Source organism: Hyaena hyaena, unplaced genomic scaffold (genome assembly GCF_003009895.1).
Source record: "Hyaena hyaena isolate Hyena2069 unplaced genomic scaffold, ASM300989v1 scaffold_683, whole genome shotgun sequence".
In the NCBI taxonomy this organism is placed as follows: Eukaryota; Metazoa; Chordata; class Mammalia; order Carnivora; family Hyaenidae; genus Hyaena; species Hyaena hyaena.
In genome coordinates, this window is record NW_024081314.1 from 328798 (window position 1) to 350614 (window position 21817).

A 21817-nucleotide genomic window follows, 5' to 3' on the forward strand; every position below is an offset into this window, starting at 1 on the left:
TATCTAGCATAGTGCCATGTCCTCAAGAGAGTTCACAGAAACTGTTTCAAGACTACTGTTCTAACAAAAGGGTCTACTGTCCACTCCACTCTAGGGTCTCTTGAGTGCTTTACTAGCTGCAAAGCCCCCCCCCTCTTTTTTTTTAACCCTATAGTGTTAGTGGGTATTTTTTTTTTTTTTACCCTATAGTTGTCTCCTTCTGCTTCTCCCTTTCTATTTGCCTTCCGAGGCCTGGTATTAAAAAGAAGAAGAAAAATATTTTCTATTAAATAAAACTTTCCTTATTATCTTCAAGTGTTCCTGTCAATATTATCCTAGAACCAACCAATTTAATGCACTGCAATCACTACTGCACATATTTATGTAACAAAGGGTCTCACTCATGTTACTTATCTCACTGATTGTAGTGACAGATCAGGGCTCTAAAACAGAAAAACCTATGAGAGCTGAATATTAAGAACTAAAGGTTTTCTAAATCTTGGTAATTTTAATAAGGGAAGTTTTTGGAACAGCCAAGTGATCTGTCATAACTGAAATGTCAGTAACAAAATAAATGTATATGCTTTTCAGTTAGATAACACAAATATGATTACCTTCTTTCCTTGGCTGACAAATGTCTCCGGCTCTGTAATTTACTGTCACTCTATTAAAATTAAAACAAAAAACACAAGCAAATACAAACAATAACATCACTACTATTAATTTTTCAGAAAGTAAAATTAAAAAGTAGAAAATTATTCACTGTGATGTTCTTCACAGAACTTTGAAAATAGCTTACCATACTAGAAGATTCTTCTTTTGAAGCCAATTTCTGTAGGGACCTATGGAAATAAACAGAACAAGGCATCTACTAGCTTGTAGAAGGCATTCATTTAAAGTCTGCAAACACTGCCATATCATACATACCCTTAATTATTGACAATCCTAATTTTCAAACATTGACAAATTTTTAAAACATAATCAAATTGCTCACCTCACACTTTTAAATATATTCTTAAATAGCAGACATGTACTGAACACTTACTATGTGCCAGGCACTGCCAGATGCTTTATATACAAGTAATCTTCACCAAAACCCTATGAAAGGGGTAACATTCCATTTTCACAGAGAATAAAACTTAAACACACACAGAGTAAGTTATTACCCTAAGACACACCCTAAGACTCGATTCTGGTCAGACTCCTAAGGTGTTCTTAATTACTCCAGTGAAATCATTTAGAACTATGTTATTGTTTACCTGGTGATCAGTAAGACACTAAAGATTAAAACACCTATTTTTTTTTTTTTTTTTAATGGAACTGCCTCTGTTATTAGCATTTATACTCATTTACTTGTTTCTACTTTGACCTACTTTGGCCACTTTTATATTTATTGTATTTTTCTACCCTGGGTCCTTGAAATTTCTTTAGAGAAATCTACCCCAAATCTAATGGTAAAAAGATTAATTAGATTTTAGGACAATGGAGAGTCAAAGCAATGAAGTCAATCATGGTATTACCTTTGTAAGGATTAACTCTTCCATCATTCCCAACTATAAAATAATAGGCTTTTAATTACCTTTGGGATTGAAGGTGGGACAAGTCAATGGTAGTGTCAGGATAATTTAATGTCTCTTCGCCTTCATCCTTCATTTCAGCAACAGGTTCCTGATCTTTTACCACCTCTTCAGATTCTCCTTCATCTTCTGAGCTCTCTTCCTGAATTAGTTCGTCATTTAGCTCATCTCCACCAGTCTGAATAGAAATATCCTCCTGGTCACCCTGAGTCAGAAGCTCCACTTCCACAGGCATTTCATGTGATTCCTCTTTATCTTCCTCACTGCTACTGTCCCCTCCGTCTATAGAATCATTGTAAGAAAAGTCAGAGTGCTATCACCGTAACAAAGCTAGAGGATTACTTGAAAACTTTAAAAACAATATTCTGTTGACTCTGTTTCCACAAGAGATCACACACAAACACACACACAAAAAGCCTAATCACATCCCCAAAAGGTACTCAGACAAAATAGGATTCTCTTGTATCATGAACTGGTTGGAATAAATGCTCTCCAAGATATATGACCACAATAAATATCTTGGACAATGTAAGCATTTCTACAGTGAACACTTTAACTTGTCTTGGTTAGGTGTTTCCAAAAAGGAGGACAAAAAAAAGTAATTCCATAAATTCTGCTGTTACTGTAATTTGCACGAGAAGTGAAATGAGACAATACATGCAATATAATCGGCACACAGAAGGTATTCATACTTTTGCAAAAGAAACACTGTCTAGTTGTAATATTACCTAGTTGACTCACCTAATAAAAGGAGATGCCATCACCATCTTACAAAGATGGTTGTGAGAATTCAATTAAAATAATGTAAATAAAGAACTTTGTACAGTATCAGCAACATGGCGAAAATTCAAAAAAATAAAATCTTGTGATACAACAGTAGTCATAAATCAAACAACACAGTAGTCATAAATCAAACAACACATTATTACTCCTAAAGAGTAATGACCCTAGGAAAAAGAATAACTGTAAAAGAAATACCGAGGGCATACTTTCCCTATTTCCTTCGGGTAGGTGAGTAAATTTATTCCAGCAACCACAGTTGCTCTCTACTTGAAGCAAATGTATTATTAAATCAAGCCAAATCCTCGTATGAGAATATGAGAATATGAACTCATCTCTGTATAATTTCTAATTATTAAATCCAAAAGTTACTGCTCATTCATAAATTCCTGAGTCTATCTCTGATGAACACATTTACACATGACCCATTAAATACTGAAATTTTATTACATATGTTTATATAGAATACTAGTTATGGTTCTACTACTTTATAATTCATTAGAACAAGTATATTTAACATTTCCAAAAACAAAATTAAGTAAAATTGATAGCAAGCGTTTTTCTGAAATTTCAATTATCCCAAAGGAGATGTGATCTCCTAAGAGTTCAGAAGCAAAACTTGAAAATAGGTAACACTATAAACTACTTTATTAAAATCTGGGTGGCTCAGCTGCTTAAGCATCTGACTTCAACTCGGGTCATGATCTCATGGTTGGTGGGTTCTAGTCCCTGTGCTGACAGCTAGCTCAGAGCCTGGAGTCTGCTTCAGATTCTGTCTCTCTCTCCCTCTCTCTGACCGTCCCCTGCTCACGTTGTCACTCTGTCTCAGAAATAAATAAAACATTTAAAAAAAAATTTTAAATCTGTAAATTACCTAATTGTTCCATTTCTTCCGATATGAGTTCATGTGTGCAACTTGCCAATGTCTCCATGTCTTCATCCTGCACTCTGACTTTTCGTTCACCCCGATGTCTCCAAATACAAGACTCATCTACCTATGGAAATAGTTATTTTTCACTGATAGAACTTTAGGTAGGACTAATGAAAATCAGAAAAAAAATTAACAAAGAAGCTGAAGGGTACCTTAAAAAGGAAACTAAACCCCATCATTAAATATGAGGGAGGAAGGAAATTCTTTTTCCCTATAAGAGATAATAAACATAAATGTTAAAAGTTCATTTTTTCCATCTTATGCTTGCAAATTATGACACCAATGGTCACATTTATTTGGTCTTTTCTCTGTCATGAAGGAACATAGAATTTGGCGTTGTGTATAGGAATAGGAATTCAGAAATTAAAAATATGAATGCTTACTCTCATCTTTGGGTTAGTCAATCCTCGAATAATCTTTTAGAAAAAAGGTCATGTTATATTTTCTTACTCTTATAACTTTATGTGAAAGCACATCCTCTCATCAAGAAAAATATATATGGAGATGACATGACAAACGCTGAATTCGCTAGAGCAGCGCAAAATTTTCCTTACTTCATAATAGATTTCATATATGAAATCAGAATAGTTTCTGTTCTGAAAATATTAGTAATTGTCCTCAAACCTATCTCCATAATCATTACCCATTACCTCGTATCATGAAGCTTCCTGTTGTCAAATATTCTCCAGTTGGTGCTGTCTTAGACACCTGAGGAACACAACACATCATACTGTTGTCACACATGTTGACTCACATTTTAAAATTTTCACTCAAGTAAAGTCATATTCAAGTAAACACTGTCTCCTGAAAAGTTTATAATTTAGTAAAAATTCTCAACACTGAAATATCTCTTCAAAGACAGATATACCACTGACAGTAACAAAGAAAAGAAATAACAAAGGATACACTACATCAATAATTTTCAAATGCCATGGATTAGAGGCAGAACTTATCCACATATTTACTCTGGGTTGAGATATAATAAGAAAAATAAGAGAAATTTAATAAAACTATATTCACTAAAATAAAACTATATTGGGAATCTGGGTGGCTTGGTTAAGCATTTGGCTCAGGTCATGATCTTGCTGTTTGTGAGCTCAAGGTCCCCACTGGGCTCTGTAGTAACAACTCAGCCTGAAGCCCGTTTCAGATTCTCTTTCTCTGCCCCTCCCCTTCTTGCGCTCACGCACTCTCTTTCTCTCAAAAGTAAATAAACATTAAAAAAATGTTTAAACTGTATTTATTAAATAAAGTCCTTTCCTGAGACACTGTTTTGGGGGTAGTAAAATAACTTTTCATTTTAGGAAATAAAATGATGTATTTAAAAACTATATATTATCTGTGAAACCCCCAAATCTGAGAGTACCTTTGTCATAGTTACTGGAAGGATTAAAAGCACACTCATTTCACCCTTAAAAAACCTATTCAATAAAACAATTAAAACCACTTTTATAACAGTACTGAGGCAGAAAATATAATCTCATATATGATATTAATTTCCTGAAAACACAGTATCATAGCATAGCAGAAAATAATGAATATAAATAGAAGATGAACCTAAGGGAAGATAATAGTACTAAACTCTTTACCTTGCTGTATAGCTTTAAGACCTTGTAATCTATCATTATCGACTGTAATTACTGAAAATGTGAAACAGCAACATGAAGTCAAATATGAAGTGTCATCAAGTAATAGCAATAACCACAAAGAAGGACGATTACTAAAGCTGAATGAATTAAAAAACATTGGATATACCTATTTTTCAGGAAAGGCCAAAGAGAGATCAGAAAATTCCGACAAAGAGGACACTCTTCATCTAGTATAACTGCATAAATCACTCTCTCTTCTTTCAGGTGTCTGCTCAAACCTTACTTTCCTTTGGGGAGCCTGGGTGTCTCAGTCAGTTAAGTGTCTGACTTCAGCTCAGGTCATGATCTCATGGTTTGTGGGTTCAAGCCCCAGGTCGGGCCCTGTGCTGACAGCTCAGAGCCTGGACCCTGCTTCGGATTCTGTGTCTCCCTCTCTCTCTGCCCCTCCCCCATTCATGCTCTGTTTCTGTCTCAATAATAAATAAATATAAAAAAATTAAAAACAAAACAAAAAAAACCCTTACTTTCCTAGAAAGGCCTTCCCTGACACTTTATTCAAAATGGTAGCCCATATTGCTCTTTAGTGCCTACTCTGCTTTCAAGAAAAAATATTACAACACTTGTTATTGGACATTATGTATTCTTCTCCACCACCAAAATGTCACCTCAATTAAAGTAGGTACTTTGCCTTGTTGACTTCTAAACCCTCGATATTTGGTACACAATAGCTCTTAATAAAGTAAGAGCCCTTATTACCTGATGATGGTACACCCACCAAGCACTAGTGATAACTCGTGCATCCCAAGCAGCACTGTAGCAAAGTGCCATTGTGCCAGCTTCAGTCAAGGTCCGAGGGGGAATGGGTTCTCCTGTAATAAGAACAACACAATGCTTCAGCACTCAAGTATAGAGTTTCTACAGAGCAAGATCTGATAATAACATGCAGCATGACAGATATGATCCTCTTATTACATGTTAAATACTGATATCACATTTTAATTTCAATATTACACGAAGTTACAATTTTTATTAACAATATATTTACAACATCACTCACCATCAGGGAAATGCAAATCAAAAACCAAAATGAACTATCACCTCACACCTGCCAGAATGGCTAAACCCTTGTGTACTGTTGGTGGGAATGTAAACTGGTGCAGCTACTGTGGAAAAAAGTAGGAACGTTGTTCAAAAAATTAAAAACACAACTACCATACGATCCAGTAACTGCACTGTGTATTTACCCAAAGAAAACACTAATTCGAAAGGATATATGACACCCCTACTTTATCTCAGCATTATTTACAGCAGTCAAATTATGGAAGCAACCCAAGTGTCCACCAATCGATGAATAAAGAAGATGTTGTGTATACACACACACACACAATGAAATATTATGCGGCCATAAACAAGAATAAAATCTTGCCATGTGCAACAACAAAGGTGATCTCGAGAGTACAATGCTAAGTGAAATAAGCCAGAGAAAGACAAGTACCATATAATTTTACTCACATGTGGAATCTGAGAAACAAATGAACAAAGGAAAAAAAAAAAGAGTCCATCCAAAAAACAAACTCTTAACTTCTTAACTAAAGAGAATAGATGATTATCAGAGGGAAGGTGGGTGGTGGGATGGGTGAAATAGGTGAAGGGGATTAAGAGTACACATTTATCTTAATGAGCACTGAGCAATACACAGAATTGTCTAATCACTATTATATACCTGAAACTTACAGAAAATTGTATATTAACTATACTGGCATATTTTAGGCCAGATAAAAATAATATCTACAAAAATATATTTACAAGGCAGGGTTTTTAAAAATCTTTTTTAAAAAAATATTTATTTTTGGGAAAGCACAAGTGGGTGAGGGGCAAAGAGAGGGGGACAGAGGATGGAAGAGGGCTCTGTGCTGACAGGCTGACCGCAGTGAGCCTGATGTGGGGCTCGAACTCACAAACAGTGAGATCATGACCTGAGTTGAAGTCAGACACTCAACTGACTGAGCCACTCAGGTACCCCACAAAGCAGGTTTTTAAATGGTCTAAGTAGATGAAACAAATCAGAGAAGAAATGCCTTCTCACTTATATTAATAACTTCATTCCAGAAAGAATAATCTAGAAAAGTCCAAAGTTTGAATTCTTCCAGAATTACTACAGATCATCTAAATTGTCAAAATGAAGAGCATATTAATAATATATCCCCAATATATTTGAAATTTAAGATTTCAAATACTTTTTAATTGGGATATAATTCACATACCATAAAATTTACCCTTTTAAAGTATATAATCCAGTGGGTTGTAATATATTCATAAAGCTACATCACCATTACCACTAATTCCAGAACATTTTCATTATCCCCCATAGAAATCTTATGTCCATAAATAGGCTTTCTCTATTTTCACAGTCCTTGACAATTTTTAATACACTTTGTCTCTATGGATTTGCCAATATCAGAATTTCATATCAATGGAATCATATGTGTCTGACTTCTCACCTAGCTTAATGTTTTCAAGGCACATCCCTATTACAGCAATTATCATTACTTCATCTCTTTTAAAGACTGAATAATATTCCATTATATGGATATACAACATCTTGTTTATTCATCAACTGATGAACATATGGGTTGTTTCCACTTCTTGGCTATTATAAATAATGCTGTTAAGAATATGTGCAAACAAGTTAGTGTGGTCGGTTTGTCTATATACCTAGGAGTGGAACTGCAGGGTGACAAATTCTATGGTCAACTTTTTTTTTCTTTTAAACATTTATTCATTTTGAGAGAGCGTGAGTGGGGGAGGAGCAGAGAGACACAGAATCTGAAGCAGACTCCAGTCTCCAAGCTGTCAGCACAGAGCCCAATGAGGGCTCAAACTCATTGACTGTGAGATCATGACCTGAGCTGAATTCAGATGCTTAACCGACTGAGCCACCCAGGCGTCCCCTATCGTCAACTTTTTGAGGAACTATCAAAGTCTATTCTATAGTGGCTACGTCATTTTCCATTCCCATCAGCAGCATATAAGGGTTCCAATCTCTACATCCTTACCCACAAGTGTTTTGTCTATTTTTTCATGACAACTATTCTACTGTGTGTGAAGCTGTATCTCTTTGTGGTCTTGATTTGCATTTCCCTGATGATGTGGGAAATCTGAGGATCTTATGTGCTATCTGGCCATTCGTTTATCTTCGGAGAAATATCTTTTTGAATCCTTTGTCATAAAAATGTTTTCTTCCTTTCCATTGTTGAGTCTTAAGAGTTCTTTGGATACTGGTCCTTTAGCAGGTAAATGATTTGCTAGTATTTTCTCTGATTCTGTGGGTGGCCTTTTCACTTTTTTTTTAATGTTTTATTTTTGAGACAGAGCATGAGTGAGGGAGGGGCAGAGAGAGAGGGACACACAGAATCTGAAGTGGGCTCTACGCTCTAAGCTGTCAGCACAAAGACCAACATGAGGCTTAAACCCACAAACCGTAAGATCACAACCTGAGGTGAAGTCCAGCACTTAAGAGAATGAGCCACCCAGGCGCTCCGTCTTTTCATTTTTTTTGATAGCATCCTTTGAATTAGGCTTTTCATTTTGATTTGTCTAATTTATCTGTTTTTCTTTGGTTGCTTATGCTTTTGATATCTAAGAAATGACTTCCTGATTCCTTATGAGATTTATGCCTTATTCTAACAGTTTTTATAGTTTTAGCTTTTAAGCTTAAGTCTTTGATGCATTTAATTTTGTAAGTGGTATGAAGGAAGGGTCTAACTTTATTTTTCTGTACATGGCTATTAGTAGTCCAAGCACCATTTTTTAAAAACATTTTTCTATCCCTAGGGAATGGCTTTCATATCCTTGTTCAAAGTCAACAGACTATAAATGAAGACTCTCAATTCTCTTCAATGATCTATCTGTTCTTCCTCATATACCTTGCTGTCTTTATTACTGTTGCTTTGCAAAATGTTTTGAAATCAAGAGGTTGGAGTCCTCCAATTTTGTTCTTTATTTTCAAAAATGATTTGGCTGACCTGGGTCCTTTGTATTTTCATGTGAATTTTAGGATCAACTCATCCATCACTGCATATAAAAAAAAAAAAAGGCACCTGGAATTGTGAGAGATTACATCAGATCTGTAGACTAATATGGGAAGTACTGCCATCAGAAAAATATTAAGATTTCCAATCCATAAACACTAAGTCTTTCCATTTATTTAAGTCTTCTTTAATTTTTCAATGATGTTTTATAGTTTGGAGTGTATGTCTTTTTCTTTTTGGTAAATTTATTCCTAAGTATTTTATTCTTTTTAATGCTATTACAAATGGATGTTTTATTAGTTTACTTTAGTACTGTTCATTGTGAGTGCATAGAAATACAATTAATTTTTATATATTGACATTGTATCCTGAACATTGCTAAAGTTATTAACTGATAAATTTTGGTGGATTCCTTGAGGTTGTAAATATATAAGATCATGTCACCTGAAAATGGAGATAGTTTTACTTGGTTTTTACCAATGTGGATATTTTTTATTTCTTTTTATTGCCTAACAGTCCACTCAGAACATTCATACAAGGTTGGATACAAGTGACAAGAACAGGGGCATCTGGGTGGCTCAGTCAGTTAAGCCTCTGACTTTACCTCAGGTCATGGTTCAGGTCATCTCATGGTTCTTGAGTTTGAGCCCTCTCTGTGCTGACAGCTCAGAGCCTGGAGCCTGCTTCAGATTCTGTATCTCCTTCTCTCTCTCTGCCCCTCCCCTGCTCATGCTCTGTCTCTCAAAAATAAATATTAAATGGAGCACCTAGGTGGCTCAACTGGTTAAGTATCCAACTTTGGCTCAGGTCATGATCTCATGGTCCGTGGGTTCGAGCCCTGTATCGGGCTTTGTGCTGACAACTCAGAGCCTGGAGCCTGCTTCCAATTCTGTGTCTCCTCCTCTCTCTGCCTCTCCCTCACTCACACTCTATCTCACTGTGTCTCTCAAAAATAAATAAATGTAAAAAAAATTTTTTTAATAAATAAGCATCAAAAGATTATTTTTAAAAATTAAAAAAAAAGTGACAAGAACAGTCATGTTTATCTTGTCCTATATGTTAAGGGGAAAATTTTCAGTCTATCACTATTAAGTATGATGTTAGCTATGTGTTTTTCATAAATATTCTTCACCAAGTTGAGGTGTTCCCTTATATTCCAAGTTTGTTGAGTGTTTCTATCACAAATACATGTTGGATTATTACCGACAGCCTTTTCTGCATCAATTGAGATGATCACGTGGTTTTTGTCCTTCACTCTATTAATACACTGTATTACATTAATTTTCATACATTAAATCAACCATTCCTGGGATAAACCTCATTTTGTCATGGTGTACAATTCTTTTAATATGCTGCTGGATTCAGTTTTCTAATATTTTGTTGAGAAATTTTGTGTCTGTTCATAAGCAACACTGGTCTGTAGTTTTCAATTCCTGTGATATCTTTTTCTGATTTGGTAATGAGGGTAATACTGGGCTTACAGAATGAGTTAGGAAGTTTTTCCGTCTCTTCTATTTTTTGAGTTTGTGAAGGACTGCTGTTCAACATTCTTTAAGTTTGGTAGAATTCATCAGTGAAGCTACCTGGGCCTGAACAGGTGTTTTGTTTTTGTTTTTTTAATTTTTTAAATTACTATTTCAATCTCTTTACTTGTTATAGGTTTGTTTTGATTTTCTATTCCTCCTTGAGTCAGTTTAGCTAGTTTATATCTTTCTAGGACTGCACCCATCTCATCCAAGTTATCTAATTTGTTGACCTACGACTGTAGGTAGCATGCACTCACAATCCTTTTCCCCTTCAGCAAATATAGCTTGTCAAGTTATTTAATAAATGCTCCAGATACAGACTATAGATGTGACTAATGTTTATCACTGTGAAACGTTCCTTCTTCATTTAAAGAAGCCACTTAGAGTATTAAATTCTGCTGTCTTACTGCACATCTGCCACACAGAATACTACACAAGTATTCCTAAAATGGTATTTTATAAGAAGAAGCTAGTGTACTTTTTCTTTTAATCCTTTTGATTTCTGCAAAGTTGGTAGTAATTTTCCCTCTTGTGTTCCTAATTTTAGGTATTTGAATCTTCTCTTAATTTTTTGGTCCAGTAAAAGTTTTATTAATTTTGTCGACCTTTGTTAAAGAACCAACTTTGGTTTCACTGATCTTCTCTATTGTTCTTCTATTGTTTCATTTATTTCCACTCTAATCTTTATTAATTCCTTCCTTTCCTTACTATGGCTTCTTTGCTTTTCTTTTTCTAGATCTTACTGTTACAGTTTTCAAATATTTTGTTACTGATTTCAAATATTTCCTCTCTTTATAAACATTTATAAACATTACAGCTATAACTTCTAAGCACTGCTTTAAGTGCATGTCATATCATTTTGATATATTGTGTTTCATTTCACTCAACTCAAAGTATTTTCTAACACACTCCTGGGATCTTCTCTTTGACACTGGTTATTTATGACTGTGTTGTTTAATTTCGACACATCTGTGATTTTTCCTAGTTTTCTTCTAGTAGTGATTTCTAATTTCACTCCATTATGGTCAGAAATGACCACACTTCATATGATTTTAGTAGTTTTAATTTATTAAGACTTGTCTTCTAGACTATCATATGGTCTAGTCTGCAGAACATACCAGGTGCACTTGAGAAGTAGTCTACTGTTGTTAGGTGAGGATATCAGAGATATGTATTAGGTCTAGTTAACTTAAAGAATTGTTCACATCTTCTGTTTCCTTGCCAATCTTATATCTAGTTATTATATCTATGACTGAAAGTTAGGTGTTAAAGTGGTGAACTATTATTGTTGAACTATTTCTTCCTTTGATTCTGTCAGATTTTGCCTTAAGGGTATTCTAGGGCTGTTGTTGGATGCACACATTTTTATAATAGTTACATCTTATTGATGAATTGACCCTTTTATCATAATAAAGTGTCCTTCACCTCTATTAACAAATGTTGTCTTATATTAAAATATTTTTAAAAAAAAGGAACTAAAGTTTTGAATAATAAAGGGAAATATATTACCTGTTGGATTCTTAATTACACAGCTAGTAGCTCCATGAAGATCAGCATGTACATAAATGTCCCCTTAAAGATAAATGAGAAATAATACTTTAAGTCTGTTTCTTTTTCCTTTTTGTTTTTTTAAAATGGGTTTAATGGGTTCAAAATCCAAAGGGTGCTAAGAAGGCATGCAAAATCCGTTTCCCACCCCTAGGAGATCTCTCATAGTCCTCCTTATAGGAAACAGCAATACTAATATGACAGTTACTAAAATGGTCAGTTCCTCTCCCCCTGCTAGCCACACCTCTGTGCTCTGTGACCCTGAAGCTTCTCCCATTAAGTGGAGTCATTTCTCAGTCCCTGGAATCTGGACCTTCCCCATAATCTGCCTTAGCCAGAGTATAGCAGCTGTGATGAAGTGTCAATTCTCAACCTAGGCCTTAATAGGCCTTGTGTGCATCCTCTCTTTTTTTCCAACACTTGGTGAGTTACCATGTAAGCAAGTCTAGGCTAGCCTGCTGGAGAGTGAGAGAGGAGTCATCTGGCAAATGTAAAGGTTCTGAGGACCACGGATATTTGACATGTATGAAGAGAAGTCAGGAGGCCAGACTAAGGGAAGAGTGGTAAGAAATGAAATTGGAAAAGAAGCCAGGAGCCTTGTAAGCCACAACGAGGACTTTGAGTTATATGCTAAGTGTGCACTACCAATGAATAAACAAATGTACAAACAAATGCATGAGTGAGATCTTTTTTTTTTTTTTAAGTGAAAAGGAAAGTGCTACCAATGAATAAACACATGAACACATAAATGCTGGAGTGAGTTCTTTCCTTTTTAAGGGAAGAGCAAAGTGCTACCAATGAATAAACAAATGAACACATAAATGCAGGAGTGAGAGCTTTCCTTTTTTTTTTTTTTTAAGGGCAAAGCAAAGTTCCTAACAGATAAAATGAGCAGCCATTGCTTGCCATGGCGGTTTGTCTGGGATCTGAAACTCAAAGAGAAAAACTCATACTGCCCCAACACAGGCTCAGCTCACAGTAAACAAAACTACCGAAGTCAGAGGCCAAGCCCTGAGAACTAGAGAATAACATGATCCCTGTTGCTTTCTTTCCTGGTCTGGGATCTTCAGTGGGTATCAGATTAGCTCTGATTACTGATTTCTGATACCCACACTGAATGTTCAGCCACAGCAAGGTGGTGGTTATCAGCAAACAAAAATAAAAGAGAAGACTTACATCACAGGGCTTAAATCCTGTTTCTAAATATGGGGGAAAAAGTTACAAACTTTAGCACTAAAAAATAAGCCCTTAAAAATTTGATCTACACTAATTTTGGAGGACTGAAAGCTATTGTGTTATAATGTAGAAGAGAATCAAAGTTCAATACTGCAGATTAGCTCACCACTACTACTACAGGAATACTCCCTTAAAATGAGAATTAAGTGTCAAAGCACATATTCTACAAACCATAAACCACCAAGATAAAACTCCTTCTACAAATTAAACCTGTCATAGGTGTAGAAGATGAAAGTCTACTTCTAATATTGAGATAATTGATCCAATTGTTTAAGAGAATATTCTTTAAAATTTTAATCTTGCCTAAAAATATTTTTTTTAATCTTACCTACCTGTTGTCAAGTATCTTTTCACAATTATTTCATTCTGTTGCTGATCTCTTCCACCTATAATTAAATAGTTCTCTGAGCTAATGAACCATAGAAATTTCTCAAACCTACCAAATTGAAAAGAAAAAAAGTTAACATTGTTTTGCTTTATAGTCACCTGAATCCGCATCCTTTCTGAAAACAAACAAAATTCCATGATGCTATTCTACCTTGCATGTTAAAACAACCTGATGATTTAATTTCTTAAACCATCAAACTGAGTTTTATTGAAATCCTGTCATACAAATTGGCCAAGGATATTCTTATGATAGTCTTAGGAGCAATTAAATTCTATGTTTCAAAATAATATATTCTCTCCTATCTCTCTCATACAGACCCTTCTCAAACTCAAGGATAACATAACAATGAATTGCACAAAGCAAAAGCATACAACGTCACATGGTCCCTAGGTTTAGTTTTCTTTCAGTGGGACACTGGCTAACTTCTGAGAGCACAAGTAATAAAGAAAAGTTTTCCTATTCTGTCCTGAATCAACTGAATACTTACATATATGATATTCTTTCTACTTTGTAGAGCAAATTGCCTTTAGAAGTATAAAACTAACTTTTCTCAAGAGACAAAGTAATTTGGTTTTCATGATTAATACATACCATCATGATAAAAAGAGCTTATGTTTGTATGATATTTAGAAAATGACAAAATAGGGGCGCCTGGGTGGCTTAGTCGGTTAAGCGTCCGACTTTCGCTTAGGTCATGATCTCGCGGTTCATGGGTTCGAGCCCCGCGTCGGGCTCTGTGCTGACTGCCAGCTCAGAGCCTGGAGCCTGTTTCAGTCTGTGACTCCCTCTCTCTCTGACCCTCCCCTGCTCATGCTGTCTTTCTCTCTCTCTCTCTCCTAGAAATAAATAAAAACATTTAAAAAAAAAAAAAAAGAAAGAAAATGACAAAATAGAGATGAGAGAAATATTTCCTATATTACATATGACTATTTCTTTAGGACTTAATCTTCAATTTTAAAACTTCTGGTTAAAATTGATAGATTAAACACAGGCATTAAATTAAACTCCCTTGTATCTCCCAAAATATAATAGCACAACTATTGTGTTCCTATTTTCTAATCTGACTTTTTATTAATACACATACATGGTTCAGAAATTTTTTAAATCAGGCAAAAAGGGGGATGCCTGGGTGGCTTAGTCGGTTAACTGTCCGACTTTGGCTCAGGTCATGATCTCATGGTTCATGAGTTCAAGCCCTGCCTCAGGCTCTGTGCTGACAGCTGAGAGCCTGGAGCCTGCTTCTTCCGATTCAGTCTCTCCCTCTCTCTCTGCCCCTCTCCTGCTCATGGTGTCTCTCTCTTTTTATCTCTTAAAAATAAACTTAAAAAAAATAAAAAAAATAAATCAGACAAAAATGTACAGTGAGATCCTGTGTCCCCTTTCAGTTCCCATTACCACTATCAAATAGAAGTCCATTCTTACTAGCTTTCTGTGTATCCCTCTCCAGAGTTTCTTTACACACATAAAAGCTAAAACAGAATGCTTACACTAAACCTTTTCTTTTAGACACAACACACACTATTCTGCAAACTGCTTTTTTTTTCACTTAAAAATGTCTTCTTGGGGCACCTGGCTGGCTCAGTCAGTAGAGCATGGGACTCAATCTCACGGTTGTGGGTTCGAGTCCCACACTGGGTACAGACATTACTTAAAAATAAAATCTTAAAAAAAAAAAGGCATGTTGGTTGCTGAATGGATATACTATATTTATTTAAGAACTCCTCTATTGATGGTAAAGAGATTTCTAAAACAACATAAACACATAAGGACAAAGAAAATGAGAAACATAAGGATGTATTTTCTAATTATTCTAGTAAAGGAACAGAAAATAGGGAAAAAAATCAAAAGGAGGCAAAAAGACAAAGAGTAAAGAACAAAATACAAAGCAAAAACAGTAGGGCGCCTGGGTGGCTCAGTCGGTTCAGCGTCAGACCCTTGGTTTCACGTCAGGTCATGATCTCATGCATGGTTCGTTGAGTTTGAGCTCTGCATTAGGCTTTGAGCTCACCGCAAGGTGCCTGCTTGGGATTCTCTCCCCCTCTCTCTCTGCCACTGCCCCCATCCCTCCCTCCCTCTCAAAATAAATAAACTTAAAAAAAAAAAAAAAAGACAGCAAATAATAAAATGGATAGATTTAAACCCAAATATAGAAAAAATTGCATTAAATGTAAATGTAGTCAATTCTCCAGATAAAATGCAAAGACTGTCCAACTGGAAAATGATATATATTCTCATTTAAAATATAAGGATATGGGGTGCCTGGGTGGCTCAGTTGGTTGGGTGTCCAACTTCAGCTCAGGTCATGATCTCACAGTTCATGGGGTTTAAGCCCCACATCAGGCTCTGTGCTGACAGCTCAGAGCCTATTTTGGATTCTGTGTCTTCCTCTCTCTCGGCCCCTCCTCTGCTCATGCTCTGTCTCTCTCTCAAAAGTAAGCATTTTAAAAGAATTAAAATAAATAAAATAAATAAATAAAATATAAGGATATAAAAAGATTGAAATAGAATTATGGAAAAAGATTTATCATGCAAACACTAACCAAAAGAAAGCTGATGTAGTTTTAATACCTCACGCAGAAGGGAGAAAGAAGTTACAAGTTAAAAGAACATCAGATTACAATTAATAAATGGCTCAATTCTCCAGGAAGACATAACAGCTCTGTATTTGTATGGTCTCATATATATAAAGCAAAAACTGGCAGAAATAAAGGGAGAAAGACAAGTGCACAACTACGTGATCTTTTATTTTTCAAAAATTTAAAAAAATATTTATTTATTTTTGAAAGAGAACGAGTGTGAGCAGGGGAGAGGAAGGGAGAGAAGTAGACATAGAATCTATAAGCACAGAGCCTGATTTTGGGATCTAACTCGTGAACCACAAGATCATAACCTGAACCAAAGTCAGATGCTCAACCGACTGTGTCACCCAGGTGCCCCAAATATGTGATCTTTTTAAAAAATGTTTATTTTTGAGAGAGAGAAAGAGAGACAGAAGGGCAGGGGCAGAGAGAGAGGGGGACAGAGGATCTGAAGCAGGCTCTAGGCTCTGTGCTGATAGCAGAGAGCCCAATGTAGGGCTCAAACCCCCGAATCATGAGATCATGACCTGAGCCAAAGTTGGACACTTAACCAACTAAGCCACCCAGGCAGCCCAACAATTATGTGATTATTGACAAAACTCTCAGTAACTGAGACAACAATCATTTAAAAAAAGAATTAGTAGGGGTGCCTGGATGGCTCAGTTGGTTAAATGTCTAACTCTTGATTTTCAGCTCTGCCCTGACAGCAAGCAGCCTCCTTGGGATTCTCTTTTGCTTTCAATTCCTACCCCCCCGGTCTGCACCCTCTCACTCACACTCTCTCTCTCTCTCAAATAAAGATTTTTTTTAAAAATTAGGAAAGATGCTAAAGATTTCAACGACTAATGGATGTGACCTTATTGATATTTAGAGAAATGTACTCAACAACTGTAGAACAGATACTCTTTTAAACTATATATGAAATATTTGTAAATAAAGTGGACCATAAATATGCTGGACCATGAAGCAAGTTCCAGTAACATATGTCAAAGGGTTGAGATAATTCAGAATACTATTTCTGAACATTATGCAAATTCAACTAGAAAGCAATGGCAAAAATAAAACCACAAAAGCTCCATAGGTTTGGAAATTAATCAACATACTTTTAAATAAGGCATGGGTGAAGAAATCACAATGTAAATTAGAACACATTTTGACATGAAAGATAATGAAAATACTATATAACTTTTTAGATACAGTTAAAGCCAGACTTGAAGGGAAATTTACTGCCTCCAATACTTATCAGAAAAGAAAAGCTGGGAGAAAAAGCAATATACTAAATTTCCATCTCAAGAAATCATAAAAGTGAAATACAAATGAATGTCAAAGAAAAGGAGAAAGAGGAAAATAATAGAGAGCATAGATATAGTAGAGGAGATAAACAGTTAAAACTGGTTCTTTTTTAAAAATATATTTATTTTTGAGAGAGAGAATGTGCTCGTGCACAAGAGGAGCATAAGCAGGGGAGAGGCAGAGAGACAGGGAGAGAGGATCCCAAACAGGTTCTATCAGCACAGAGCCTGACATGGAGCTGGATCTCACAACCATGAGTCAAAAATCAAGAGTTGGACGCTTAGCTGACTGAGTCACCCAGGCACCCCAAGAAGAACTAATAAGAAATGAAAAGTCAATTCTATTCATCAATAGAAATGTGAGGGGGAAAAAGGAAGGAGAGGGAAGAAAAGAGCAACAAAATTTTTAAAAATGGAAAAATTCCAAGACAAGTGATCAGACTCAAGAAACTGAATCGTAGGCTGACAACGGAAAAAGCCAAGAAACAAATCAATCTACACTGTGTAACCTATAAAAAGCTTAAAAACAGCACAAAGTACTGCTAGAAAGAGGGTTTAAGATGGTGTTAAAGAAAGGAAAACTGGCTGAAAATCTGATCAACTTCTGGCTCTGAACATGGCAGTAGATGCTCCTTCTACATCCCAACAGAAGGCCAGAAGTTAAATCTCTAGAAAGTGTACGAAGAGCATCTCCGAATTAGGGGAAATGTATAACAGTTTTAAGTAGGAGTAATGTGCTTAAAGCAGCAATCAAGTAAATGTATGAATTACTGGGTACTAAGCCTCTGCAATCTATTATTCCCATTGGGCTTCCAAAATGCTGACAACCAGGTCTTCAGGGAGAAAAAGTATTTCCTGAAAAATGAGACCAGCCAAGAAAAAAGCTCAACACATTAAGAGTTCCACACCAAATAGCCCACATACATCATTTTAGAAGCCTAACTTCCCACAGAGAACTTCCAATAAGCATTTTCATGCTCTACTATAAAATGTGAACATACAATAATATGAACAGACAATTAAGGATCAACAGACATTAATAAAAGTCCATAACAAAAGCTGAAGACAAACTCAACAAGTAACAAAAATTGAAAAAACAAAAAATTGAAACCAAAACCCAAAAACTTAGAGAAAACCAGCAGAAAAGAATACTTTTAAATTAAATGAATACATCAAAACTACTCTCAGTATAAAGTAACCAGAGCAGGTAGTTTTTAAAAGTAATAAAAAACCAGAAACATTTAAAAATTCAGTGGAATGACTCAAAGGAAATCTCTCAGAATATAGAAAAGATTAAAAGCTGAAAAATAGAAAATGCAAAAAACTGGAGGACCATCCAAGGGGGTCCTTTATTTAATAAATAAAACTTCCAGAAGAAAACAAACCTAAAAGGAAAAAAAAAAAATCCATGGAGGGCTAAGAAATATTTCAAGAAAGTTTATCAGAACTGAAAGATTCCAAATTAAGAAGACTCACGGAGTATTCAGCATAATAGATTAAAACATCCTCACCAACCTACATCATTGTGAAATTTTGGAAAACTGAGAGGAAAAAAATTAAAAAGATCTACAAGTTTACAAAAAGGCAAAAACAAATTTTCAATAAAATATAAACCATCAAAGTGACATCAAGAGTTTTCAAGGTCAAATCTGAAAGCTAATGCAATGAACAGTGACTCTAAACTTTTCAAATAAGAATTCTATACTCAGCACAATTAAATATTTTTTTTATATACCGAAGACCTCAAAACCTTACATCCTATACACCTCTTCTTGTGTAGCTTCTAGAGAACACATTCCGTCAACCAAGAAAAAGGAAGTATGAGATTCAGACCAGAGAATCCAACAAAGAACAGGATAAAGAGAACTTCCAGAATAAAATGAGATCTTAAGATGTTTATTTAGAGTAACCAATCTAGAACAAAGTAGGTTTCAAGATACTCATAGAATTCCAATGTGTCTGAACACACCTGGAAGAGGAAAGTAAATGAAACAAGACAATTACTACCCTTGTGGAAGACAAAAAGCTGAGCAGGGAAAGAAAAGAAACATAGTGTTATATGACTAAGCTGTGACTACTATTAAAATATTACTGCATATAATGCTGGATATCGACCTTGACAAAATTAGGGTATACCTTTACTGGGAGGCTGGGTGGTGTGTATCTGTGTAACGGAGCACAAGTGGAAAGAATAAAATCTTCATCTTCTTTAGTGGGAAGTCATTAACAGAGTATAAAACAGAAAGAAAAAATCAAGCAGCAGCAATATAAGCAGCATATTGCTAAAAATAGTTTCCATGAGAGAAGAGGCAACAGGACTAGGGGTAAAATACTGCAGGGCTACTGGTTTTTCCAATAAGCTTTGTAGAACTGCTTGATTTTCTAAACAATGTACATGTACAATTTTAACAAAATCAAAACACTGTGTTTTTAAAAGGTAGAACACTTACCAATATACTTTTCTTGCTTTCTGAATAGAAGTAACTGTTTGGACTTCTTTTAACGTTTGCTTTGTTTTCTTTTCTGCTGACTTAAATGCCTATTTATAAGAAAAAGTTTTTAAATAATTTGTTGAGAATGTATTAAATAACACTAAGTAAACAGGACAAGAAATTATTTTTAAATGTCACAAAATGGCACTATTTACTTACATATACCATATACACAAAAAATAAAGATTTGTGCCTTAAATATTAAAAATAATTTAAGTCAAAAATTACTACATACAAATATTTGCTCAAGACCTACACATTTTAAAAAGTATCATTTGTTTACCAGATACAGAGTATCTATCATATAATAGTTCTGGGCTAGATGCTGGGACACAATAGTGAGTAAGAGGAAGTTCTCACTCCCTCTCTCCCAGGGGGTCAAGAAGACATGAATATAAAACACATAACTATTTAAATAAACATATGTTAAGTACTTCTAAGCATACTATGAAAATATAACAAGGGAATCTAATTTATAAATGATTATGGTCAAAGAAGGTATTTCTAAGAAAATGGCATTTAGGCTGAAGCCTGAAGAATAAATGGAATTATTAAGGCAAAGAATAGGAACAGCACTATAAGCAAAAAGAAAAAGCCAACTTCACCAGAAAGTAGTGAGCACAAGGTAAAATGTCAAAAAATGAGGTTGGAGTGATAGAAGACAAGTCATGAGGTCTACTCATTTGACAGATATTTTTAATGTTTATTTACTTTTGAGAGCATGTGCACACAAGCAAGTGAAGGAGGGGCAGACAGCTCGACAGAGTATCTGAAACAGGCTCTGTGCTGACAGCAAAGAGCCCCATGCAGGACTTGAACTAACGAACTAAGTGCTTATGACCTGACCTGAAGTTGGACAGAGGTCGATGCTTAACTGACTGAGACACCCAGGCGCCTATCATTTAACAGATATTGTTACTATGTTCCAGGCAATGTTCTAGGGGTCGGGACAAAGCAATGAACAAAACAAAGATCATACTTTCATACAATCTACATTCTAAGGGAAGACAGATAAAGATATTTTGGGAGGGGTGTTTTTTAAGAAGAAAAATAAAACAGAATAAGAGGGAGTGATTGAGGGTAGTGGTATTCTTTTTTTAATGTTTACTTATTTACTTTGAGAGAAAAAGAGGATCTGAGAAGGGAGGGGCAGAGAGAGGGAGACACAGAATCACAAGCAGGTTCTGTGCTGCCAGTGCAGAGCCTGATGCAGGGCTCAAACTCACGAACCATGAGATCATGACCTGATCTGAACCGAGAGGTGGCCCCTTAGCCAACTGAGTCACCCAGGTGCCCCAAGGGTAATACTATTTTTAGTAAGCGTGTACAAGAAAGGCCTGTCTGGAGGCCTCTGGGTGGTTCAGCTGGCTAAGTGTCAAACCTTGGCACAGGTCATGATCTTGTGGCTCATGAGTTCGAGCCCCACGTTGGGCTATCAGCTCTGAGCTGGTTTTGGTTCCTGTCTCCCTCCCTCTCTGCTCCTCCCTAGCTCATGCTTTCTGTCTCAAAAATAATTTAAAAAAATTTTTTAAGAAAGGCCTCTCTGATAAAGTCTCATTTTAGTAGACATGCCAATGAATGGAAGGATCAAACCATGGAAATTTTAAGGGAAAAACATCCTCTGTAGAAAGAGCAATAAGCACAAATGCCCTGAGAAGGCAGCATGCATCACTGTTGCAGGAACACCTAAGATTCCAGTGTCGCCGGAAAGAGGGGTGAGGAACACAGGTGATTAAATGGGAGGGGGGTAGATCATGTAAGACTTTACAGGGCAGGAGAAGGGCTTTGAACTGTCTTGATAAGATGGGAAGCAACTGGATTTTGGACAGAGAGAAATGACTTCATTTTTTATTTAAAATGATCACTATG

At 35.6% G+C, this 21817-nt stretch overlaps 1 protein-coding gene across 1 annotated transcript in view; it reads right to left on the minus strand.

Annotated features, from left to right (window-relative positions):
• The window catches only part of NEMF (nuclear export mediator factor), a 53425-nt gene that overhangs the window by 10128 nt on the left and 21480 nt on the right, over window positions 1-21817 (minus strand). The window contains exons 16-25 of the mRNA XM_039217346.1: window positions 19907-19995; window positions 13530-13633; window positions 11923-11985; window positions 5613-5725; window positions 3918-3975; window positions 3420-3478; window positions 3211-3331; window positions 1559-1838; window positions 779-821; window positions 594-643 (exon numbers count right to left, since the gene is read on the minus strand). Coding sequence (XP_039073277.1) covers window positions 594-643; window positions 779-821; window positions 1559-1838; window positions 3211-3331; window positions 3420-3478; window positions 3918-3975; window positions 5613-5725; window positions 11923-11985; window positions 13530-13633; window positions 19907-19995 — 980 coding nt within the window. The remainder of the gene's footprint in view (window positions 1-593; window positions 644-778; window positions 822-1558; window positions 1839-3210; window positions 3332-3419; window positions 3479-3917; window positions 3976-5612; window positions 5726-11922; window positions 11986-13529; window positions 13634-19906; window positions 19996-21817) is intronic.